The sequence below is a fragment of the Ursus maritimus genome, unplaced genomic scaffold (assembly GCF_017311325.1).
Source record: "Ursus maritimus isolate PB19 unplaced genomic scaffold, ASM1731132v1 scaffold_4, whole genome shotgun sequence".
Lineage (NCBI taxonomy): Eukaryota > Metazoa > Chordata > Mammalia > Carnivora > Ursidae > Ursus > Ursus maritimus.
Window position 1 is genome coordinate 43,783,114 of NW_024426552.1, and position 21,168 is coordinate 43,804,281.

Consider the following 21,168-nt stretch of genomic DNA (forward strand, 5'->3'; position numbering starts at 1 on the left):
CTGTGGGCATGTTATTTCAAGGATCCAGTGTATTTTGAAATATTTATAGGGCTCATTAATTTTTTCTTCCCTATTATATAGATCCAAGGCCACTAGCGTTGCACATTATTATGTCTCTGGTCTGAAGGGAATCACAGTTGAGATTTCATGGATTTGTCAACAAAAAGGACTAAAGTAGAAATATGGTTGTATGTAACTTAAGCTTTATATTTGTGATAGTCTTAACAGTAAACGGGAGCCCGTTGGCCAAATACATGACATGGATGTCTTTCTCTGTTCACCATAAATCTTTGCTAATCTTGTTGTCGTTATCTTCTCTGCCATCTGCTCCTGTGCTCTCAGGCCCACTTGCCCACATGTGTTCATGCTCTCTCCTGCAACCTTTTATTAACTGGAGCAGCGAGACTTGGGAAGAGAAAAGGCTAACCAGCCACCCCTCATACTGACTGAAACTGCCTTCACACTTAGCGCTGAATTGCCACTGATCTTACACATGTAGTCTCAACGCAAGGGATAATAATTGTTTGATACAATGGGCAGGGACCACATTTTAGTGGAGGAGGGATTCCGATTTAATCTTACAGGTAGAATTGTTTTCTGGGCCTCTGTGCCCAGAATCTGGTGCAAAAAATGGATGAAAATGGTAAATAAATGGTGACATTTCCGGAAATGGGTAAGAAAACCACAATGGAAGTTTAAAGAGACTATCATCCTTAACAACGATTCATTGGCAATAGATAAAGCACTAATATGTTGATGAACTTTTATTTTTTTAGAAGATTTATTTATTTTAGAGAGAGTGTGAGCAGGGGGAGGGGCAGAGGGAAAGGGAGAGAAGTCCTCAGACTCCCCGCTGAGCGTGGAGCCTGACATGGGGCTTGATACCATGACCCTGAGATCAAGAGTTGAATGCTTAACCAGCTAAGCCACTCAGGCTCCCCAATTTTGCTGAATTTTTTATAAATACAAGAAATAAAAGGTTTTCATTTGCTTTTGTAATACCGTCAAACAATTATTTTCTGTTAAATTGTTGTGTTGTTCTCATAGCTGAAAGCATTCAGTAAACCAGGGTTCCAAGGTGAATGTGTAGATTTTACAGAAGAAATTTCTGATTTGACTTCATTCACGCCATGTTCTTTTAAAGTTCTTCGGGGTTGGTAAGTATGCTTGTTGAGTGTTTTCTACTATTTAATAACTTAATTTCCTTTAAATTTACAGAAATTTGACTTGTTTTTATTTTTTGATTCATAGTGAATTAAAAAAAGTCTTGTAGTCATTGGCCAATTCCTAATTAGCCTATAGTAATTTTGCCTCGCTTGTATTATGGGCCATCATGTAATACAGAGAAAAAACTGCAGATTAGCTAACTTTGGGAGCATTGTGGCCATTTTATTCTCTCACTGTTATCTTAGATTATTACCTAAATATTTTGAGTGCTTAATATTTTATGTTTATTGGATAGCATAATAGAATGCTATATAAAAACTAATGTTTTGTCCATATTAGACATATTACTCCTACATTTTAAAAAAATTTAGTTTAAAGTATGTATCAACCTCATTTCACAGATGAGGACTCCTCATTTCAGAGTTAGGGTTCTCAAGATCACATGCTAAATGTCAGACCCATGATTGCTTTAGTCATTTTTTTTTTAATTTAACTAACTTAATTTTAATAAATTTAAATTTAAATTAAATCTTGTGTTCTTTGAGCTACAGCCATATACTAGATCTTTTTCAGATGTAAATGAACTGTATGTGATTCCCAAGGCTAACACATATTTCCTAAATTTATTATATTGTAAAATAATAAAATACAATTTATCATTTTAACCATTTTAAAGTGTGCAGTTCAGTGGTAGGTTTGTTTCAAGTATCTGCCTAATAACTCATCAGAATCTCTCTGTCCATTCCTCAAGATGTCTTGGATTCATCAGTTCTCCTTTTCCTCTGAATCAGTTCTTCTACTTGGAAAGCTTCAGTCTCCCGATTAGCTCCACTCCAGTATTCTCTTCCTTCCGTCGTTTACCACAAACCGGTTCTAGCCCAATTATTTGTCCCAAAATCCAGGTTACTATTTTTATTACTCTGCTTTACATCCCCCAGTCATCCCCCAATACCAGCCAGATAGAGTTCAGATGCCTCCTTGTCCATCAGTCAAGTCTTATCTGTCCCACCCATTCCCCATTCTGGCCTTACACTGCCTCCCTCTCTTCCCCTGTTCTCACATTTACACCTCTGAGTACTTTCTGCCTTACCCTCTATACCAGGGGTTGGTTGGCAATCCTTTTCTTTCAGGCCAGGTCCTAAGTATTCTTTTTTTTTTTTTTTTTAAAGATTTTATTTATTTATTCGACAGAGATAGAGACAGCCAGCGAGAGAGGGAACACAAGCAGGGGGAGTGGGAGAGGAAGAAGCAGGCTCATAGCAGAAGAGCCTGATGTGGGGCTCAATCCCATAACGCCGGGATCAGGCCCTGAGCTGAAGGCAGACGCTTAACCGCTGTGCCACCCAGGCGCCCAGGTCCTAAGTATTCTTGGCTTTGTGAGCCTTACAGGCTCTGTCCCAGCTACTCAGCACGGCCATTATGAGCACAAAAGCAGCCGGCTGACAGTACATCAGTGAACGGGCACAACTGTGTTTCAGTGAAACTCTGTTTATGGGCATTGAAATTTGAATCATATAGCATATTCACATATCACAAGCTATTCTTTTAATTTTTTAAGATCATTTAAGCACGTGAAAAGCAGACTTAGCCTGTGATGTGTACAGAAAGTGGCAGTGGGACAGATGGCCCACAGGCTGCTCTCTATGAACGGCTCTAAGTTTCAGGGAAAGCTAGCCAGCAGATGTTATTTGTTTGGCCTACACACTATGTTAAACAAAATATATCAGTGTTTTGGTTTAGAGTGTTTTTCACCTATTTAAAAAAAAATCAGAAGATTTGGAAACTTTGAGAAGCATTCACCTTTGGCAGTAATTAGCTAGTGTTCAGTAAATGGCATATGTGATCCCAAAGTACCATAGGATATATTCCCAGTTTTGTTTTTGTTTTTATTTGTGTTTTTTAACCTGGTACACTACTCACAAACATTACCTGCCTGGCCTTCTATAGGCATGTAAGCTTGTGGCCCCCATTTAATACTAAACCAAGTATATCTTTAAGGAGCAGTCCATCCCCATGCCCTCTGTCAACCTTCCTGATTAGCCCTAATTCCAACAGTCTTTCCCTCCCAGATTTCCTATAACTCTTACTAGTTTGAACTTCTCTGTGCATGTCGTTATTTTTATACTTCCAAAAAGTATATGAAGGTTTGTATAATATTAAAACACATAAAATAGGACACTATAAGTTAGATTATCTGCAACTCTTTAGTGAGAGAGAAATTTATACTGGGCACCTGAAATAATATTTTTGCTAGTATTTGGCTCTGAGTTTCTTCTCCACTAAGATAAAAGAAAATATTTTATAAGACATATTTTCGTTTTCTAATAAAGGGAAGTATTGGAGGTTTTCTGGAGGAAAGTGTTTTTTCCTGACACTGAAATCTAGGACAAATTAGTCATATGTTCACTTTATGTAGGAAATATACATTCTATATATGTATGTATGTGTGTGTGTGTGTATTGAACTGCAGTTTAACAAAAGAATACAGGAACCCTGGCAGTTGTTTAAGTACCTGGAGTACTTGGAAGACCTGGATTTAAGCCCAGTTCCACCACTTCCTAGATACATAACCTTAAACAAATTGGATTACTATCCGAAATCAGTTTATCCATCTGTAAAGGAGGGATAATAACAGTACCTACCTCGGAGGATTTTTATAAGGACCAAATAAATGATGCATAAGAAGGGCTTAAGTCCATGCCTGACACATTGAAAACGTGTGATAAAATGCCTAATTACTAGAAGATGTGACAGTAAATTATAATGCTACAGAGCATCTCGGTGGTGTTCCAGAGTTAACCTGGTCTAGCCTGAGTTGTGCTGGTGGTCTTAGTGTAGGGCTAGGACTTAGACATACTGGTATTGAAGTACTAACAGCCCGTTCATTTCTCCCTTGGGGTCCTTTTCAAAAGGGCATTTCCTAGCCAAACTTCTGATGAGTGATAGATTGAAGATAATCACTATCAAAGATTCTAATGGGCTTATTTCTTTTTTTAAAAAAATCTCTGTTAGCAGATGTACAGGTGAGAGATTTTATATACTGTTGTGTGATTTTAAGAGTGTAGTTTCTGTGCTCCCCTAGCCTGACAGCAAGCCCATCATTAAATAAGGATACCAGCGATTGTTTTTCCTAAAATAACTTCTAATCTGTTCAAGTACTTAATAATCACTATAATCTGATCCCAGAGTTTTGTACTTGAAGGCACTAAATGAGGGTAATATCGTTAGCCTAAAGCAGATGTCTTGTTTCAAATTTCAGCTCTGTCATTTAGTGGTTGAGGAGACCTTGGGCAAGTCACCTAACCTTTCTAATTCTTAGTTTTGTTGCCTATAAAAATAAGGATGTGTTTTACTTCATAGGATTGACAACACAGTGTAATAATGTAGGTACGTATCTAACCCGTGTCTGGATGCAGATGGTAGGCAGTCAGTAAATGATAGTCGTGGCTGTTTCTTTAGACAGCTGCCACGTGTGTGCTGCCGGTCAGCACCGTGACTCTGTCCGGCTCCTCCCCCGGTTCCCACAGCGTGATAATGAGCCCGCACTGCCAACTGATGCAATTCGACTGAATGTCTCCCTGCTTGTTTTTAAGCTGGCTCCTGTATTACCAAGAGGACAGTTCTAACAATCAGTGTGTGTTGGAGGAAGGCCTCTATGCTGACCTTACTTCCTGTGGCTGCCCAACATCGAGAGTTAAAGCCCTCAAGCCCATTGGCTATGTAAGTACTTTGCTTGAGTGCATAATTACAAGATTTTTTCTTGTCCAGGTTAATTACCGTGAATGATGTGACGTTGGAAGAAGTGATACATGGGTAAATATAAACATGAATAATTTATTCACAGACTGTAAAATTGGAATTCACTCATGAAATCCAACAAAAATGTAGATTGGTATTTTTTTTTTTTAAGCAAGAATTCAAAACATAGGAACTAGAATAATATATATAGACCTGAGCATAAATCCCAGTTTGATATTTTTAACCATTTTTGGGTGACATTTAGTAAAGTTAACTCCCGTTTCCTCATCTGTGAAAAATAATCGTACTTTGTAAGGCCACTGGGATATTGAATGAAACGATAGTTATAAAATGCCCAGCACATGGTGAGCACTCATTAAATATCAGCAGTTAATTAGCTGTAAATGGTGGCTGTAATTGTAGCAGCTGCTTAACAAAAATAATGACCCGATGGTTTTATTATTTCTACTAGATGAGTCACCCGACAATTTGTTACTCAGGTGTACAATGTTGCTCTAAGACACGGGTCTTGATATGGCCACTGGTGGTGATTTCAAGCCTTCGTTTGGGGGAACTAGGGATTTCTTGCCTGGTGTGTGCAGACTTATGGGGGTCACCTTGGAGACCCACATGTATAGTGTAAGTAGTTTCTCCTTTCTATCATATTTACTCAGAATTTGAAATTGGAGCAAAACAGGATCGCCACTTCGCAGCATCAGTTCTGTGTTCCATGTTTATAGGGCCTGTGCAGAGGAAATGATGCAGATCTGGAGTATTTTCAAGATGTCTAATTATGATCATTCCCTTGGAGCATTTGGTCAGAGCTGAGGTTTGCACAGAAATGATTTGAAGCCCTGCATGGTGGTAGGAGTGACTGGGACCTTTCAACCAGAGCTGACTCCAGAGATGGTGATCATACTCAGAAACTTTGATCCCAACCTGAGCAATGTAGTCATATTTCACAAGACATTCCTGGATAGAGTATTCTTGGTATCAGGCTAAGAATAGAGTCTTGGGTGAGGAACAAGAATAGAAACTGTCTGTGGTCTCTCTCAGTGGCCCTTTAGATACTAACTGGGAAAGACTAAGTGGCTACTGATACTTCCTGTCTGTTGGACAAACACCAGTGGGGGGAAAAAAGAAGAATGTGGTCCGGTCAGTCTCTCCAAAGTATTGATAAGACTGAAAAGGGCATTGGAAAGCAGTCCACGTTTCCTGGGAAAGGAATTTTCTTAGCAATTTTTGTGGTCAAACCAGCAGACAGATACTTATTTGGTATGAACTAAAAGCAAAACCTATAGTTCTAAACATGAAAGTTCCATCTTGAAAGGATTTTGCAGGACTTCTATCTAATTCAGCAAGCTAAACCAACTAAATTTCTAGGGAGGGTGTTTTAGAAACAGCCAAAATTAATGAGTATTACTATTTTTCTTTGAAGAAATGCAATTTTACATTCATGAAGTTAAAAGTGAATAATTAAAATTAAGAATGAAAATAGGAAAAAATGTTTTTAAGTTTTACTGTGCAGTTGCACGTCACTTTTTTGGTTCTGTGGAACCCAAGCAGCATAAGTGAAGGTGTCTCTTGAGAAGGACGTGGGAGCTATATATATATATCTATATCTATATCTATATCTATGTGTGTGTGTGTGTGTGTGTATATATATATATATATATTATGTAGGGACAACACATTTATCTTCTTAATGCCTTTACATGGTATGTTTTAAATCTTTGAAAAGTCTTTGTTGAAGATACATTTAGGCAGTGGGTTTGGTTTTGAAATGGAGGGAATGTGAGGTGAGGGTGTGCATCCCAGCAGAGACACCCAGACTGACCATGAAGGGGCCTTAACAGAGGTAGCATTTTCTTGGTGAAGTCAACCATGCCCCCCCCCGCCCCGCCCGCCAGTGGCCCTGACGCCCTGAGTTGATCAGACCTAGGAGATTGATATGTGAACCAGGTCAGTACAGTCATCTGTAGCAGGTGGATTCTCATGGCTGAACACTTGAGAATTACGTCCTGAGCATTTTTCTCCCTCTCGAGAAGAACAGGGGAAGCTGAATTTATCCTCAAAAGGTTATTTGTTGAGCATAAACTTTAGGTAAAATGAACTTAGGTATCTTGAGATTAGTTTACTCAAGTAACATTCCCCACAAAAGAGATTCCTGAGGGTCCCAGCTGCTTGCATTCTCCAAATTCTGTGTTGTCCTTCCCTGGAAAATGCTAGACACACTCTACCTATCCTGCTTCTCTGATTCAGTCACCTCTCCCCTGGGCTTTTTCTCCAGATTTGTTAATGCTACTGCGTAGACCACAGTCCAGTGGGATTCTGGATTAATTCTGGGAAATGTTTCAGTCCAGTCGAGTTGACTTTACATATATATATATGAGCCAACCCCTTGATTTTGCCTTAATTAGTTACAACTGCAGAATTCTGAGGGTATTGCCTGTAGTTGGCATTTCCAGACATATTGTGCATTACTGTTAGAGTCATAATGGTATAATATTGAGGAGTCTTAAAGACTTCATCTTCATACAAGATCAGTATGTTTTGCAAATGACCGTTTGCTCCAGGCTGATTTCTACTTGTCCAGGCATATGTTACATTCTAGAGGTCCATGGATAATTTGCAGTCATTTTACAGTGAAAGGACCTTGGGAGGATAGTGATAGTTCCGCTTCTCACTACTGTGGCATTGGGAAAATCATGTCATTTATTTATACCTTTGTTAACTCTTCTGTAAAGAGACGGTTAGAACAGGTATTTTCAAATCTTTGACAGCCTTTAGTGCTGTTGCAAATAAGTATCCTGGGTATATTTCTAACTGGACATGAAGAACAATGTATCCAGGATTAGGGCTCCTAGGATCTGAGGGAATAACATAGTACCTTAGCTTTCAATAAGGTTATGTCCTGGAACAGTCCCCAGAGCAGTTGGGTAGGAGCTGGAGGCAAGTGCGGAGCCCACATAAATGCTTCAGGCATTGGCCTCATCATGTGTGGCGTAACCTGCTTTCCTTGCGTTTCCATGCGAGCAGCATTCTGTAGTGTGTCCATGGTGGCCTGGCATGGACATTGGCCTCCTTTGAAGTCATAATCCGATCCTGGCAGCTATCAGCAGGCAAAGCAAAAGAAACGTTGTAACAAGAGGCTGTAGAAAAACTTCAAATGAAATTGTAACTGTGATGACATAAGTGATATTAAGAGGTAGAATAAGAATTGGCAAGGCCGTGCAAGGGTGCTGAGTAAGGGCCACAGCTCTAAATAGCAGAAGACTATCAGTCCAGCCACAGGATGGAAGGAAGCAATGAGTCTATAAAGTGTAGAAGAGTTTGGTTACTATTAAGCTTTTCAGCTGAATCTATACTGAGTTAATAGTATGAACTCTTTTGTACATTTTAAAAATGAAGGCCAGCAAAACCCTACAGAGTAATCATCACACTTCCTAGTGAGATATTTGAACATTTCCCTTTAAATTCAGGCAGAAGACAAAGGTCTCTACTATGACCATTTCTATTCAACAGTAATCTGGAGCCCCAGCCACTTGAATATGATTAAAACCAACAAAACAAAACACAAACACATAAAGAAGAAACAAAATTGTCAAGAGTATGTACAGATAAATTGTCAGAGTTAATATGAAGTTTTAAAAAGTTTCTGGATATAAGGTAAATGCCAATTAAACTACAAGGTGTTTAAGAATCTTAATACAGCGCAAGTAAGTCCTTTATGGGGAAAATTATTTAGAAGATTTTATTGAAGGGCATAAAAGAGGAAGAGATGTAACTTTTTACAGATTGAGAAGATTTAGTATCGTGAAGTTGCGGTCCTCTCCAAATTAATACAATTTCAGGCAAAATGCTTACAGAATCTTTTGTCTTTCTAGGAGAGTGTCTTTTTACGGTAGGATAGGAAAACATGACAAGCTTATCCTAGATTTGGAAAACACAAGGATCCAAAGTAGCCAAGATAATTTTTAAGAACAACAGGCAGGATCATTTGTCCTCCCAAGTATATATTGCACTTAGAGCAGTAATAATTAAGATGGTAGGGACTGGTGCAAGGAGACAACGGAACAGCGGAGGAGGAGAGCATAGAAACTGACCTACGTGAATAACGTAATTGGAAGGTGGCTGAAACAGCATTACAATGGGGATATCATGAGCTATTAAACAGTGTTGGGACAGTTGGCTCTTTACACGGAAAAAGACAGAGTTAGAATCTTGCTTTACTCCAAACACAAAAATAAGTTCCAGATGGATTATGGCCATCTAAATGTGAAAAGCAAGCTTTAAAACTTAGAAGAAAATATGGAAACTCAATGATAATGGAGTAGGATGGGTTTAAAACAAAATGTGCCGGTCAATAGGAGAAAGGTAAAAGGCAAGGACGTTCCTTTCCTGTTGCTGCTGTAACAGATTAGCACAGACTTAGTGGCTTAAAACCACACACTGTCTTACCGTTCTAGAGGTCTAAACGGTCTCAGTGTGGTGAAATTAAGATGCTGGCAGGACGGCACTCCTTCTGGAAAATGCTAAGGGGAGAGTCTGTTTCCTTACCTTTTCCAGCTTCTCAAGGTCCTCACCATTCCTTGGCTCATGGCCACTGTCTCTCTTCCAGGTGTATCACCCCCGCTTCTCTGTCCTCTGACCCTGCTGTCTTCCTCTTATGAGGACCCTTGGGATTATATTAGGCCTCTTTGGATGGTCCAGACTAGAATCCCTACCTCAAGATTTTTAATTCTTAAATCACATCTGCAAAGTCCCCTTTACCACATCAGGTAACAACATATTTACAGGTTCCAGGGATTAGGATGTGAACGTTTGGAGTGCGGGGTGGGTGTGGGGGGAATATTAATTATTCAGCCTACCACAGCAAGCCACAGACTGGGAGAATATATTTGCAGCCCTTATAAAACCTGCAAAGGTTTAGTGTACAGAATATAAAAAGAACTCTTTGAAATCAACTGAGGAAAAAGAAAAAGCTATTTCAAAACATAGGCAGTTCCTAGAAGAGAGAAAAATGGCTAAGGATATGCAAAAAATGCTAAACCTCACCTAGTGATCAAGTAAATGCAAAATAAAACAATAATTAGGTAACATTACCTTACTTGAGATACAGACATTTGAATGCCTGACAACACCAAGGTTTGGTTGGGTGGCAAAGAAATGGGATTATTCTTACACAGTTTTTGGAAGGAGTGTCAGTTAATGGGGCAGGGTGGTGACATAAGAATGTTTGTTGCAGCACTGTTGGATGAAAAGTGAGATCCATGTATTACTAAAGGGTGTTATTGTAAGACACATTTCAGTGATATTTAAAAACAAAGGACGCATGGGGCGCCTGGGTAGCGCAGTCGTTAAGCATCTGCCTTCAGCTCAGGGCGTGATCCCAGTGTTCTGGGATCAAGTCCCACATCAGGCTCCTCTGCTGGGAGCCTGCTTCTTCCTCTCCCACTCCCCTGCTGTGTTCCCTCTCTCGCTGGCTGTCTGTCACATAAATAAATAAAAAAATCTTTAAAAAAAAATAAATTAAAAAAAATAAATAAAAACAAAGGATGCATAACCATTAGTAAAGTATAAAAATATGAGCTGGAAGGATTCACATCTTCAGCATAGTGGTTACCTTTACAGAGGAGGAGAGGTTCAAATTCAGCTATACCTGTTATGTTTTATGTATTAATTAAATTCAATACAAATATAAAATTTATTAGTTTTGGGTGTTGGGTATAAGTTATCTATGTATTCTTTTTAGAATGTATCATAACTTTTTTTTAAAGGGAAAAGAAAAACAATTTGAAACTGATTTTTTTTTTTAATGTTTTTTTATTATGTTAGTCACCATACAGTACATCCCTGGTTTTTGATGTAAAGTTCGATGATTCATTAGTTGCGTATAACACCCAGTGCACCATGCAATACGTGCCCTCCTTACTACCCATCACCAACCTATCCCATTCCCCCACCCCCTCCCCTCTGAAGCCCTCAGTTTGTTTCTCATAATCCATAGTCTCTCATGTTTCATTCCCCCTTCTGATTACCCCCCCCTTTCTTTATCCCTTTCTTCCCCTACTGATCATCCTAGTTCTTATGTTCCATAGATGAGAGAAATCATATGATAATTGTCTTTCTCTGCTTGACTTATTTCACTTAGCATTATCTCCTCCATTGCCGTCCATGTTGCAGCAAATGTTGAGAACTCGTTCTTTCTGATAGCTGAGTGATATTCCATTGTATATATGGACCACAACTTCTTAATCCAGTCATCTGTTGAAGGGCATCTCGGCTCCTTCCACGATTTGGCTATTGTGGACAATGCCGCTATGAACATTGGGGTGCATATGGCCCTTCTCTTTACTACGTCTGTATCTTTGGGGTAAATATCCAGTAGTGTAATGGCTGGGTCATACGAAACTGATTTTCTAAGCCAAATGAAAGCAGTTCTCTGAGGAGGATTTGAGTTCCCTGGTGAAGAGTCTGGTCTAGGAGCCTGGCAGACCCTTGCTTATTAGCTGAGTGGCCCTGCGCGTGTTCCGACTACCCTAAGTCTCAACTTTCTCATCTCATAAAATGTGGGGTTTAAACAAGCTCGTACACGTGCAGCCTTTAGCTCGTGCCAAGCACTCAGTGGCAGAACAGCTCACAGACAATAACCAATGTTTGTTATGCAACATCAGGACTACCACGAACTCGGTAGGCTGAAGGAAGTTGTATGTTTTTGTTTGTAACGGGCCAAACTTAAAAGATTCCAGATGAGAGTCTTATGAGAGGTTTATGAGCCTTCTGTTAAATTTGTATCATTTCACATACCTCTTTCCCGGTGCACTGGTATTGCTGTGGGGTGGAGTGGTGTTAGAGGTATGCATTATGGTTATTTTCTTTAATTCTTTTCACTGGTACTTAGTGTTTTAGCCATGGTTCATTTGGAAAAGTTGAGATGAAGCGATGTTGTCGGGCTGTACGGGTATGGCTGTTTTCAGTGGCTGATTGCTGAATATTTTGAAAATGTACGTTATACTTCGAGTCTAACCAATGAATGTAATCCTGAGGAACTGCCAGCATCTTTTCCATAGAGGTGGTGATTTGAAACTCAAAGAACTATACAGTTGCCAAAGTAAAGATCTGTAGGGTTTTCTTTTTTAGTCAAAAATTAGTTAGATTTATCCAATTATATTAAAAATACGTTGATGTAAATGTAGTCCTTCTAGCAGAGTGCTCGCACCAGGATCTCAGAACTTCAAATTCAGATGGCTGACGCACTTTTTAAGCCAAAGGGGAGGTAAGACTAGGGGTCATATATATTCCCCAGCTGAGCAAGTTGGAGTCAGGTGCTCCAGACAAAATCATACATGCCAATCAGAAGTATTCTGCATTAAAATCACTGGTATTTAGAATATGTTAGAGCCGGAGTGTAGGAGTGAGGAACACAGCTGAGGTCCTGCTGTCTAGCTTCAAATGCCCGCTCTTCCGCGGCTGTGTGTCACCTGTGCCTTGATTCTTCATCTGTAAAATGGGGATAAAAATAGCACCCACATCAGTGGGAGTTGTACGGATTAAATAAGTGAATAAATTCACAATCCCCTGATCTGAATGTATTTTGGGATTTGGGATTTTTTCCCCTTTTAGACAGTGGTATGGGTCACATACAGTCTTTAAGGAAACACTCCCAAAGGGTTCTAGGTAGCGCCTCATGATTAAACTCCTTGCTATCACTGTAGCAAATATATTTATAGCCACACATATTGGAGAAATATTATAAGTAGCCTTCCACTTATTCAGGTCAGGTTTTGTTGCCAATTGAAATAGGAAAAGAAATTGGAGGTTTTAGAGCTTTTTGGGATAAGGAGTTGTGGATATATATTTTTATATATAATGCCTGGCATGCAGAAAGGTGCTATATGTCTTAGTTATTACTAGTATTGTCATTTAAAATGTATTTTAGTTGATGGGATGAGGACAGATGATGTAGGGATTTTTTTCTTATATATATAAAAGTTCTTTTATACAATTTGTTCAAGTATTCCTTTTCTTTTTTAACCATGTCCTCTTTTTAGAAAATGTGTCTGATCTTTGCCTGGCTTAGACTTGACCCAGCAGGAATGTCCTGTTAGTGCTGACACCTAAGAAGAGCCTTTGGCCCCAAATGGTTGGCTGTCTTCTAAGTTAATACGGACTGAGGCCAAGACATTCATAGAGCTCAGATTGTAGCTAAATTCTGGTGTTTCCTATTGTCTTTGCAAAGTTCAGATTATTCTGTCGTCCGCAGCTTTGAAGACTATTAATAGTTTATATTCCTACTTTCATGTCTGGAAAATGTATCAGAAAAAATATGATTTTAAAATAGTTCTTCAGCATTCTTTATTTCTGACTAATTACCTGTCAGCCCCCCTCCACCATCCCGTCCACATTAGCACTTATGTTGACCTTCCTAACCTGTAAGTACATTTATAAATCAAGGGCGTTTATAAATTTAAGTGTATTTATAAACTAAAACCATTTAAATTTAAACAGTTTAAATAGAGAAAGATCAAGTTAAATATATATTAAACCTCTAGAGGGTGGATGCCTTTAAGCTTAGAAATAATAGTCAGATGAAAAGTCTGACAGATCGGACCACATGACGATCCCATTGTTGTTAACGAAGCAGTGGGGTATTTTTTACTGATTTATATATACTCATAAAAAATGCTGTCTCAGTCATTTTCTATAATTTTGTTCTCAGTCTCCTCCCAGCATCATTTTAAAGCCCATTTTCTGTGATCCCCTGCATCAAATTTTACATTGTTTCCTAAAGATAAATTTCTAGACACACAATTGCCAGATCGTCTTTAAATTGGGGAGTGAATTTGACGCAGTTTGAGTAATAATGGCAGTCTTTTAAAAAAAGCCTTTATGGGCATTTTGCAAAAGGAGGAAGAAAAATGTACACAGGTCCTGTTTTTCTTAGAATAATGTTTAGCATTTAAATTACATTCTCATAGTAAGCTTTTAATTTTTTCCTTCTTGGGTTTAAAACAGTTACATTATGCAAGTCTTAAATGCCTTTAATACAGGCATCTGTTCACCCAGCGAACTCTTTACTAGGGAAAATGTTGCTAATGGGTGACTGTGAGCCCTGTGTGGGCTCCTTGCCTGTCTGCCCTTCTTATAGTAACTCAACCAGATGTGTAAAGCGGTAAGCTGAAGTGCATTTTGTTTTTGTTTGTTTGCTTTTAAAGCTTAAGGGTAAAGGTGTTGGAGAAAGTCCAACAATAAAGTCAGGGGCTTATCTGTGAATTTTGATTGTCTACCTTCAGTCACCCGTTCTAGTGGGTAATTCAGAGTCTGCCGTTGGCCACATTTCTGACCTGCTCTTCTGGACTCCTATAGGGACGTTTCCTCTATAAGCTCTTGGGATGCTTCCGATTTTTATTTCGCAGACAGCAGAAGAGGTGCCGAATCTTGCCTGTGGTCACTCAGTGACTAGAGATGAATTTCTATTCCCGACGCAGTTTATGGTGTTTACTGAAGGAAAATCAGTGCTCCTGGGCAGCCTGTTTATGCTTCCCTTATTGTCTTACTGCACACAGTGATTGTTACATTTTTGTCCGGTATCCTCTAATCCCTAAGTCTGTACTTTCCATCACCATAGCACTAGCCACATGTGGTTATTTAATATTTATTTAGAATATTTACATGTAATATTTACTTCCATAAAGTGAACAAATTCAGTCCCTTGGCTACACAAGCCACATGTCACATGATCGGGAGCCACACGTGGAAGAACACAGATCCGCAGCGTTTCCCTCCCTGCAGACAGTTCTGCCGGACAGTGCTTCAGACCTTCCCTCAGCAGCAGGCAACCTTTGCCACGTAACGTAAAGAGAAAATGACTCATATATTTACCCACTTTAAAAATCTGGAAATTTCTTTGGCGTTCTTTTTCTCTTTCCTTGTATTTCATCCTTTCAGAGTGCTCTTTCCCCTCATGGACTGATTCCGGTCAGAGGTTCTGAACTGATGGGGAACAGTGGATTGGACCGCTCGCTTCGTCCCTAGAACCATCGCTCTTGTCTTGCAGTAGTCAGCTTCTTTCCGTCCCACCCTGCTGTCACACTGGCAGGCGCCACTAGCCCACTTCCCTCCTTCTCTTCCCCAAGGTTCTCTGAAAAACAGCCCGTGGACCCAGGCTACAATTCTTACAACCTGGATTCCACCCCCCCCTCCTCCGCGCCATTCAGAGTTCTCTTGCGGATTTCCAGCTGCCTCCTGATCGCCCCCCGCGGCAGCCTCGTCACAGCCGCCCCCTTCCCCACCTTGGCGAGAGTGTTTGACACTGTGGACAACTCTTCCTTATCCTTTCCTTTCCCCTCGACTTCTGTGGTCTTTTCTCTTTGGGCTCCCCTCCCCTAGCGTACTCCCGACCCCTCACAGTTGTGGCCTCCTCCGTTTCCCCGCCTGACTGGCTCCTGTTTCCCAGATGCGGGGGTTCCCACGCTTACCACGCCTACACTGGGTCTGTTCCCCCGACTCCACATCAGGCAGTCCGGTGTTTGGTGGACACTCGGTTCAGATTATCCTGTGTCTACCTCAGCATTAAAACATTCAGTCCTAAATAGAAGTTCTTGGCTTTGGGGCACGTCTTGCTTCCAGATTTCCCCATATATAATATACCACCATGCCCCCAGCCACATCTTTTCACATTTTGTTCTGTATTTACTCATTCCCTGTGTTTGCCTTGTCATATCTGTTTCATCACCGTGATAGTTTTCTGGCCATCCCTTATTCACCTGTGCTAACCTTCCACCACCCTTCCCCCTACACACATACACCTTAGGTCTGGCTCTCTTTTCCTTTGGACTAGAGGATTTTTGCCATATACTTCCATTTATTTCCATTCTTTTTTCTTCACTCATGTTGTCTGATTTCTTGAAGTCCGTTTAAAGAAAAACACAAAAAACACACATATGCATGCAAAATGTGCATAATAATCACCAATTTAAATTTCTGAATAAATGTTTTTATGATTCAAAAATCAGAAAGTACAAAAGGCATGTAGTCAAAAATGTTGCTCTCACTGTGTTTTTTATCTTCTCAGATCCTATCCTCCTGACGGGTAGTCACGGAGTAGTTTCATGGGCTTTATTTATTTTTTTATAAAATTGTGTGTATACATGCGCATGTGTGTAAGTTCTCCCTTCTTTTCTACGAAGTGGAAGCGTAAGAAGTACGTTCTTCCACACTGCTCTTCACCGTGTATTGGCCTCTAAAGAGTATATTCTGGAGATCTTTCATAAAGAACTCCTCATTCTTTTTTACAGCCGTATTTCTCTGTGAATGTACCGTAACTTATTTAGCTAGTCTCCTTCTGATGGACATTTAAGTCCTTTCCCATCCTTCGTTACTCTAAACACTGCTGCAAAGAATAATGCTTTCATAATTCATTTTGCTCTCAGTTGTTTATTTCCTGTTCTTTGAACATCCACAGTCCCTACTGCTAGTGCTCTGCCATTCCTAGCCCCTTTCCAAAAGTCCCAAAGACTCCCCGTTGGCAGTAAATCTGTCTGTGCCCCGTCAGTGGCAGGGGGAAGCAGACAATTCAATACCCCATAGCAAACAGTGGGGGCAGCTGACACTGTTTTCTGACGGACTTGATTCTGGCCAGATGGGTCTGCTTGTCATTCCCTTAACATGTTCCAGGCATTTCTGTCTCCCTTCCTTTGTACAGAGTGCCTTCCCTCCATTCTCTCTGGGTCTGTCCAAACCCATTGCCTCCTTGAAGACTGAGCTCACATACCACAACATCCACATCCATGAAGCTTGCCCAATTCCTGCTCCCTCCCTTGTGCTGAAAAGAAGCGAGTCTTCTAGATTCTGAGTACTCTCACAGGGCATATCCTTTTCTACCCTGGATTCCATTTCCATGTCTGTGCACTTGTCCTAATTTAGTTACTAATGCCCCGAACACAAGGAATGGTGCCTTGCTTTGTCCTCTCATCCCTGAAAAATCTTCTAGCATGGGGTCTTGCAGATACCAAAGAATGAAAAAGAGCAAAAGTGATTCTGTTCTTTGACACAAGGGGTTGGGGAATACTAACTTCTATTGTAGAAATCACTCCTGTCCCTGTGCATTCTGGCTTTTTGTTGCTGTTAAATTTTAAAAATAACTTTTTCTTCCTCGTAGGAATGTTTTTAAGAGCTTAGAGTCATCACGTGTTGCATTCTCAGTGACTGCGCCTGTGGCTTTCTGGGGGAACGAGGGTGCCATTCCATCCCACGCTTATTCGGTTGCCAGCGGAAAGCACTGGCAGGACCACGATGTCCATATCCCAGCACAGCCAGACCTTAATTGGAACCAAGTGTCCATTTTCATTATGAGATTAAGATTGCTATTCTGGAACTTCAGTTTTAACTTACAAAAAAAGCGAACAAAATTTATGAATAGATTTTAATCTCACCGGTGCAAGTTTTGACTCTAATGTCGTCAGAGGGTAGAGAAGTAAACTGTATATGTTCGAGGGTACGGTGGATCCAGAGTGTACCCGATGATTCTGACAGGAGGTCACTCTAGTGGGGTCACCATGCATGGTGATGCTTTTGTTTTTTTGTGCTCTTAGGTTTTTGAAGAACCCTCCATTAGCCTCTTTGCTCTGGAGCACTGTGAGGGAAGAGAGTTACATCTAGAAGAGGCTGTGAACTCTGTTCTGAACAAGGACCTGCACTTCTACACCCAGTCCGTCTGGGTAAAAAGTGGACTGTAAGTATGGGACAGGGGCTTGGCCTTGTTCAGTCACTGTTTTAGGGGAGTTGCACGGTGGCTTTTTCTTTCCCCACTGCTGCTGTTGTGTGATCTGAAGACACTGTTACTCCTGAACTCTCTCAATGAATAATAGTTGTTTCTGTTTCACTAAGGTAAGACCGTGGACCACGTCCAGTAGGTAGTGGCATGCCGTGGTCTGGGACAGAAGGGCTGCCGTGCCTTCGGAGCATACGTCTTAGAGTAGGTGGACCAGATGACCTTAATCAGTTGAGCCCACTTCCCTTGCGGGAGATACCGAATGAAATCAGTAACTTCTTTGGTTGACAACATTGCCTGCCCAAGACAACTGACTGTTCGTAGGACTGATAGTGTTCTGTTGTCCTTTGATTTGACATCTTGTTTGCTCTAGAGCTCTTGCTCCAGGTACTTATTTTCATGCCGACGATCCTGGCGGACCTAGCCCTCCCACCAGCGTTGCTGGTCATGTAGGTTGTTGGGGTGGATCCGGGGTGTGTGGGGCCTGCACTTACACAGTTTGGGAGACTACTTTACAAAAAGATATGAACAATTATGGATATATACATTAGGTATGAACTTGAATATTAATTTAGAACAAAAATGGTAAGAGGCCTGCCAGCGAGGGGCCCTGAGGTTAGGGCTCGAAGGCCTCCTGGGAGATCTGCCTCTCAGGGCATTTCTAGAGCGCGGGCACGGAAGCCTTCCCTCCTCCTGTACTGTTGCTGTTTTGGTACCAAAAGTCAACTAAAAGAACACACATAGCTCTCGATGATTAATGTAAAGATGATTGTTTTTATTTCTTATGATTTTTAAATTGTGTGATAATCAACTCTGCTTGTGTGAATATCTGGGGTTAACATAAGAGAGAGCCAAGAATATAAATTGATTTGAAAAATAAGTCAACTATTTTAATAAATGGCCTTTGAATTATTCACATGTATAGCAATTTAATTTTTCTTCTTTAGAGCATTTGACATTGGTGTTTCTTAAACATAAATTGACTTACTCTCTCTAAGCATAATAATTCTCATACCATATACCAGTATATTATTTACCACTTAACTAAGTCTTTTAGAATTGAGATCGACATGTGGTACAGGACTTTCACGGCATTTTTATGCTTTTCTTTATATTCTTATGTGATAATTACAGACTTACTGATAATTACTGACTCACCTGTTGTAATTTCTTACCAGCTCATTTCAGTCTTTTGTAGAAAACTGGTACTGTTTTACCTTGACATTATTTCTTATCTTCAGCATGTTATCCACCTATACTCTCCCCGTCCTGGATTCTCTGTAAGAGAATGGGAACACAGAGTAAGGAATAGGGAAGGCTGTCAAAAGATTTTCTTAGGCTACAGATGGCTCAGAATATGACTTAATGCACAGCCAGCTACCCTCAGTGACAAGTTTTGTTTTGTTTAATCCCCATATTATCCCACATCTCTGATTTGTGATTATAATGAGGGTCAAGCTTTAATGCTTTTCGGCTGTGGAATTCATTGAGATTAATATAGAGAGAGGTGTAGTTTATTAAAGTTGCCTAGGTCTTACAGCTGGAATTTCCCTGCCTGTTGTCTACACAGCTGGAGAGGTAGGTAAGCATCCCCACGGTAGCGCTGTCCTAACCCGGCACCAGTCTGCTGGCTCAGATTTGTGTAGGCAGGAAGGGGTAGAGGGAAGGCCATCTGTCCTCTCATCCATCCATGAGAAACCAGGCCAAGCCTCATCTTGATTGTGGGGAGCAGGGTACTCTGTCTGAACCAAGCAAGGTAGCTACCCTGGCTTCCACACATCTGCTCTGAAAGCACTGTTTGTGGTGACCCGGAGTCCTGAGAATTTCAAATCCTCTTGGCAATCCCAGCTTATTCCCCTGCAGCTTGATAACCACCTAATCAGGGCTCGGCAAACTTTCTCTGTAAAGGTCCAGATGGTGTTTTCGGTTTGTTGGCCATCCTGTGTCCGTCACAACTATTCAGGGCGCCATTGCGGAGTGAACGCAGCTGGTGCCGGGGGTAAAGGAATGGATGCGGCGCCGGGTGGCTAGACAGGCTTCAGACTCGCCTCAGGGCCCTGTGCGCAGGGACATGCTCTGACTTGGCCCGAGTCGAAGGCCCCAAGGCTATGGAGAAGGATTTGCGAAAGAGCCTGGGCCTTGAAGCAAGACGGGATTTCTGTGGATAATTTGAGGCTGTCCATGGTGGCCTTGGAGAAACGATAGGAGGAGGTCACTGGAGCCACCTAGAGAGGCCCTAAAATGCCTGGGAGGATGAGCCCAGGAGTGGGAGCGTGAACTCGTGTTGTGTAACTGGAAACAGTGAGAGGTTATGGTCTGTCTGCGAAGGTTAAACTGTTATGAAAAAAGACAGCATTATCAAAGAAACAGAATTTTAGACCTGGCGGGAACCTTGTTTTAGCAGGTTAGAAACCGGAATCCTAATGGGAATGCAAATCTTCTGAGCCCCAGTACAGTGGACTTTCACCTAGCTCTTCCTGCCATTTCGTTACACTTCTTTTCCTTAAAAAAAAAAAAAAAAAAAATCAATAAACATAAAAATGTTAAAGAATGAACCTTGTATAAAAGAAGGCAATTTTGATAAGGTTTTGCTTTTTAAGTACCCTATTTTCCCCCTTGCTCTTATATAGGTGGATAGCTTATGAAGGATCCAATTTCTTAGGAAGACAAATCTTCCTTGAGCCTAATGAGATCCCCAATTGGACAGTATTCAGTGGATGGAAAACAATTGGTTCCCTCCGTCCTATGAAGCAGGTAAGGAGAAAAAAGAACGGTAAGATCCAAAAGAGCTTAATTTTCTAGTATAAATGTCATGAACCATAGCCTCTGAAATATGGACCATTTAGTTTGACATTTATGTTACAGGGGGCTCCAATTAGAATGAGGAATCTTAGAGACACTAACCAATTCATTAAGTTGTATCTAAGGTTGATGTTGGATTTTAGCTTTGAGTCCAAAGTCTTATTGACCTCTGACTTTTCATGGAAAAATGAGTATCATAAGCTCTGTGGAAAGCAAAGAAAACAATGAACTCCGTCTGCCCTAGTTCTACTTTCTAAGTATTTGGGTTTTTTCCTCTACTTACATAAGACTCAGGATAGATCTTGGTCTTCATTACCCACTTACTACTTGTTGGTCTTCTGTTCAAAAGCTCCCCGGGGGTACCCTTTTGGGATACGATCTGATCTCATCGATGTGCCTGTGTGCTCTGACCCCCTTGCTGCTTCCAGCCTCTTCTCTCACTGGTGGTATCCTCAGTCAAGTGGGGCCATGACACAGTCACCAGCGTGCAAAGCGCTTTCCTACTCAGGCTCTTAACACAGGCTGTGCCCTCTGTCTGGAAGTTTCTTCCCTCATTCTTTGCCTGGCTAATTCTACTCATCCCTCTAATTTAAGTGTTCGATCTTCCAGGATGCCTCTTTCACCCTCTCTCCCAGTCTAAATTAGATCCTAAAAGACCTGGTTATTTTCCTACAAAGTCGCTGCAT

The 21,168-nt window shown here is 40.8% G+C and overlaps 1 protein-coding gene across 1 annotated transcript in view; it reads left to right on the plus strand.

Moving 5' to 3' along the window:
* CRYBG3 (crystallin beta-gamma domain containing 3) overlaps positions 1-21,168 on the plus strand; it is a 105,795-nt gene that overhangs the window by 77,300 nt on the left and 7,327 nt on the right. Inside the window, 4 exon segments of the mRNA XM_040621135.1 lie at positions 1,048-1,157; positions 4,761-4,887; positions 17,502-17,641; positions 20,311-20,434. Of these exon segments, the coding sequence (XP_040477069.1) occupies positions 1,048-1,157; positions 4,761-4,887; positions 17,502-17,641; positions 20,311-20,434 (501 nt within the window).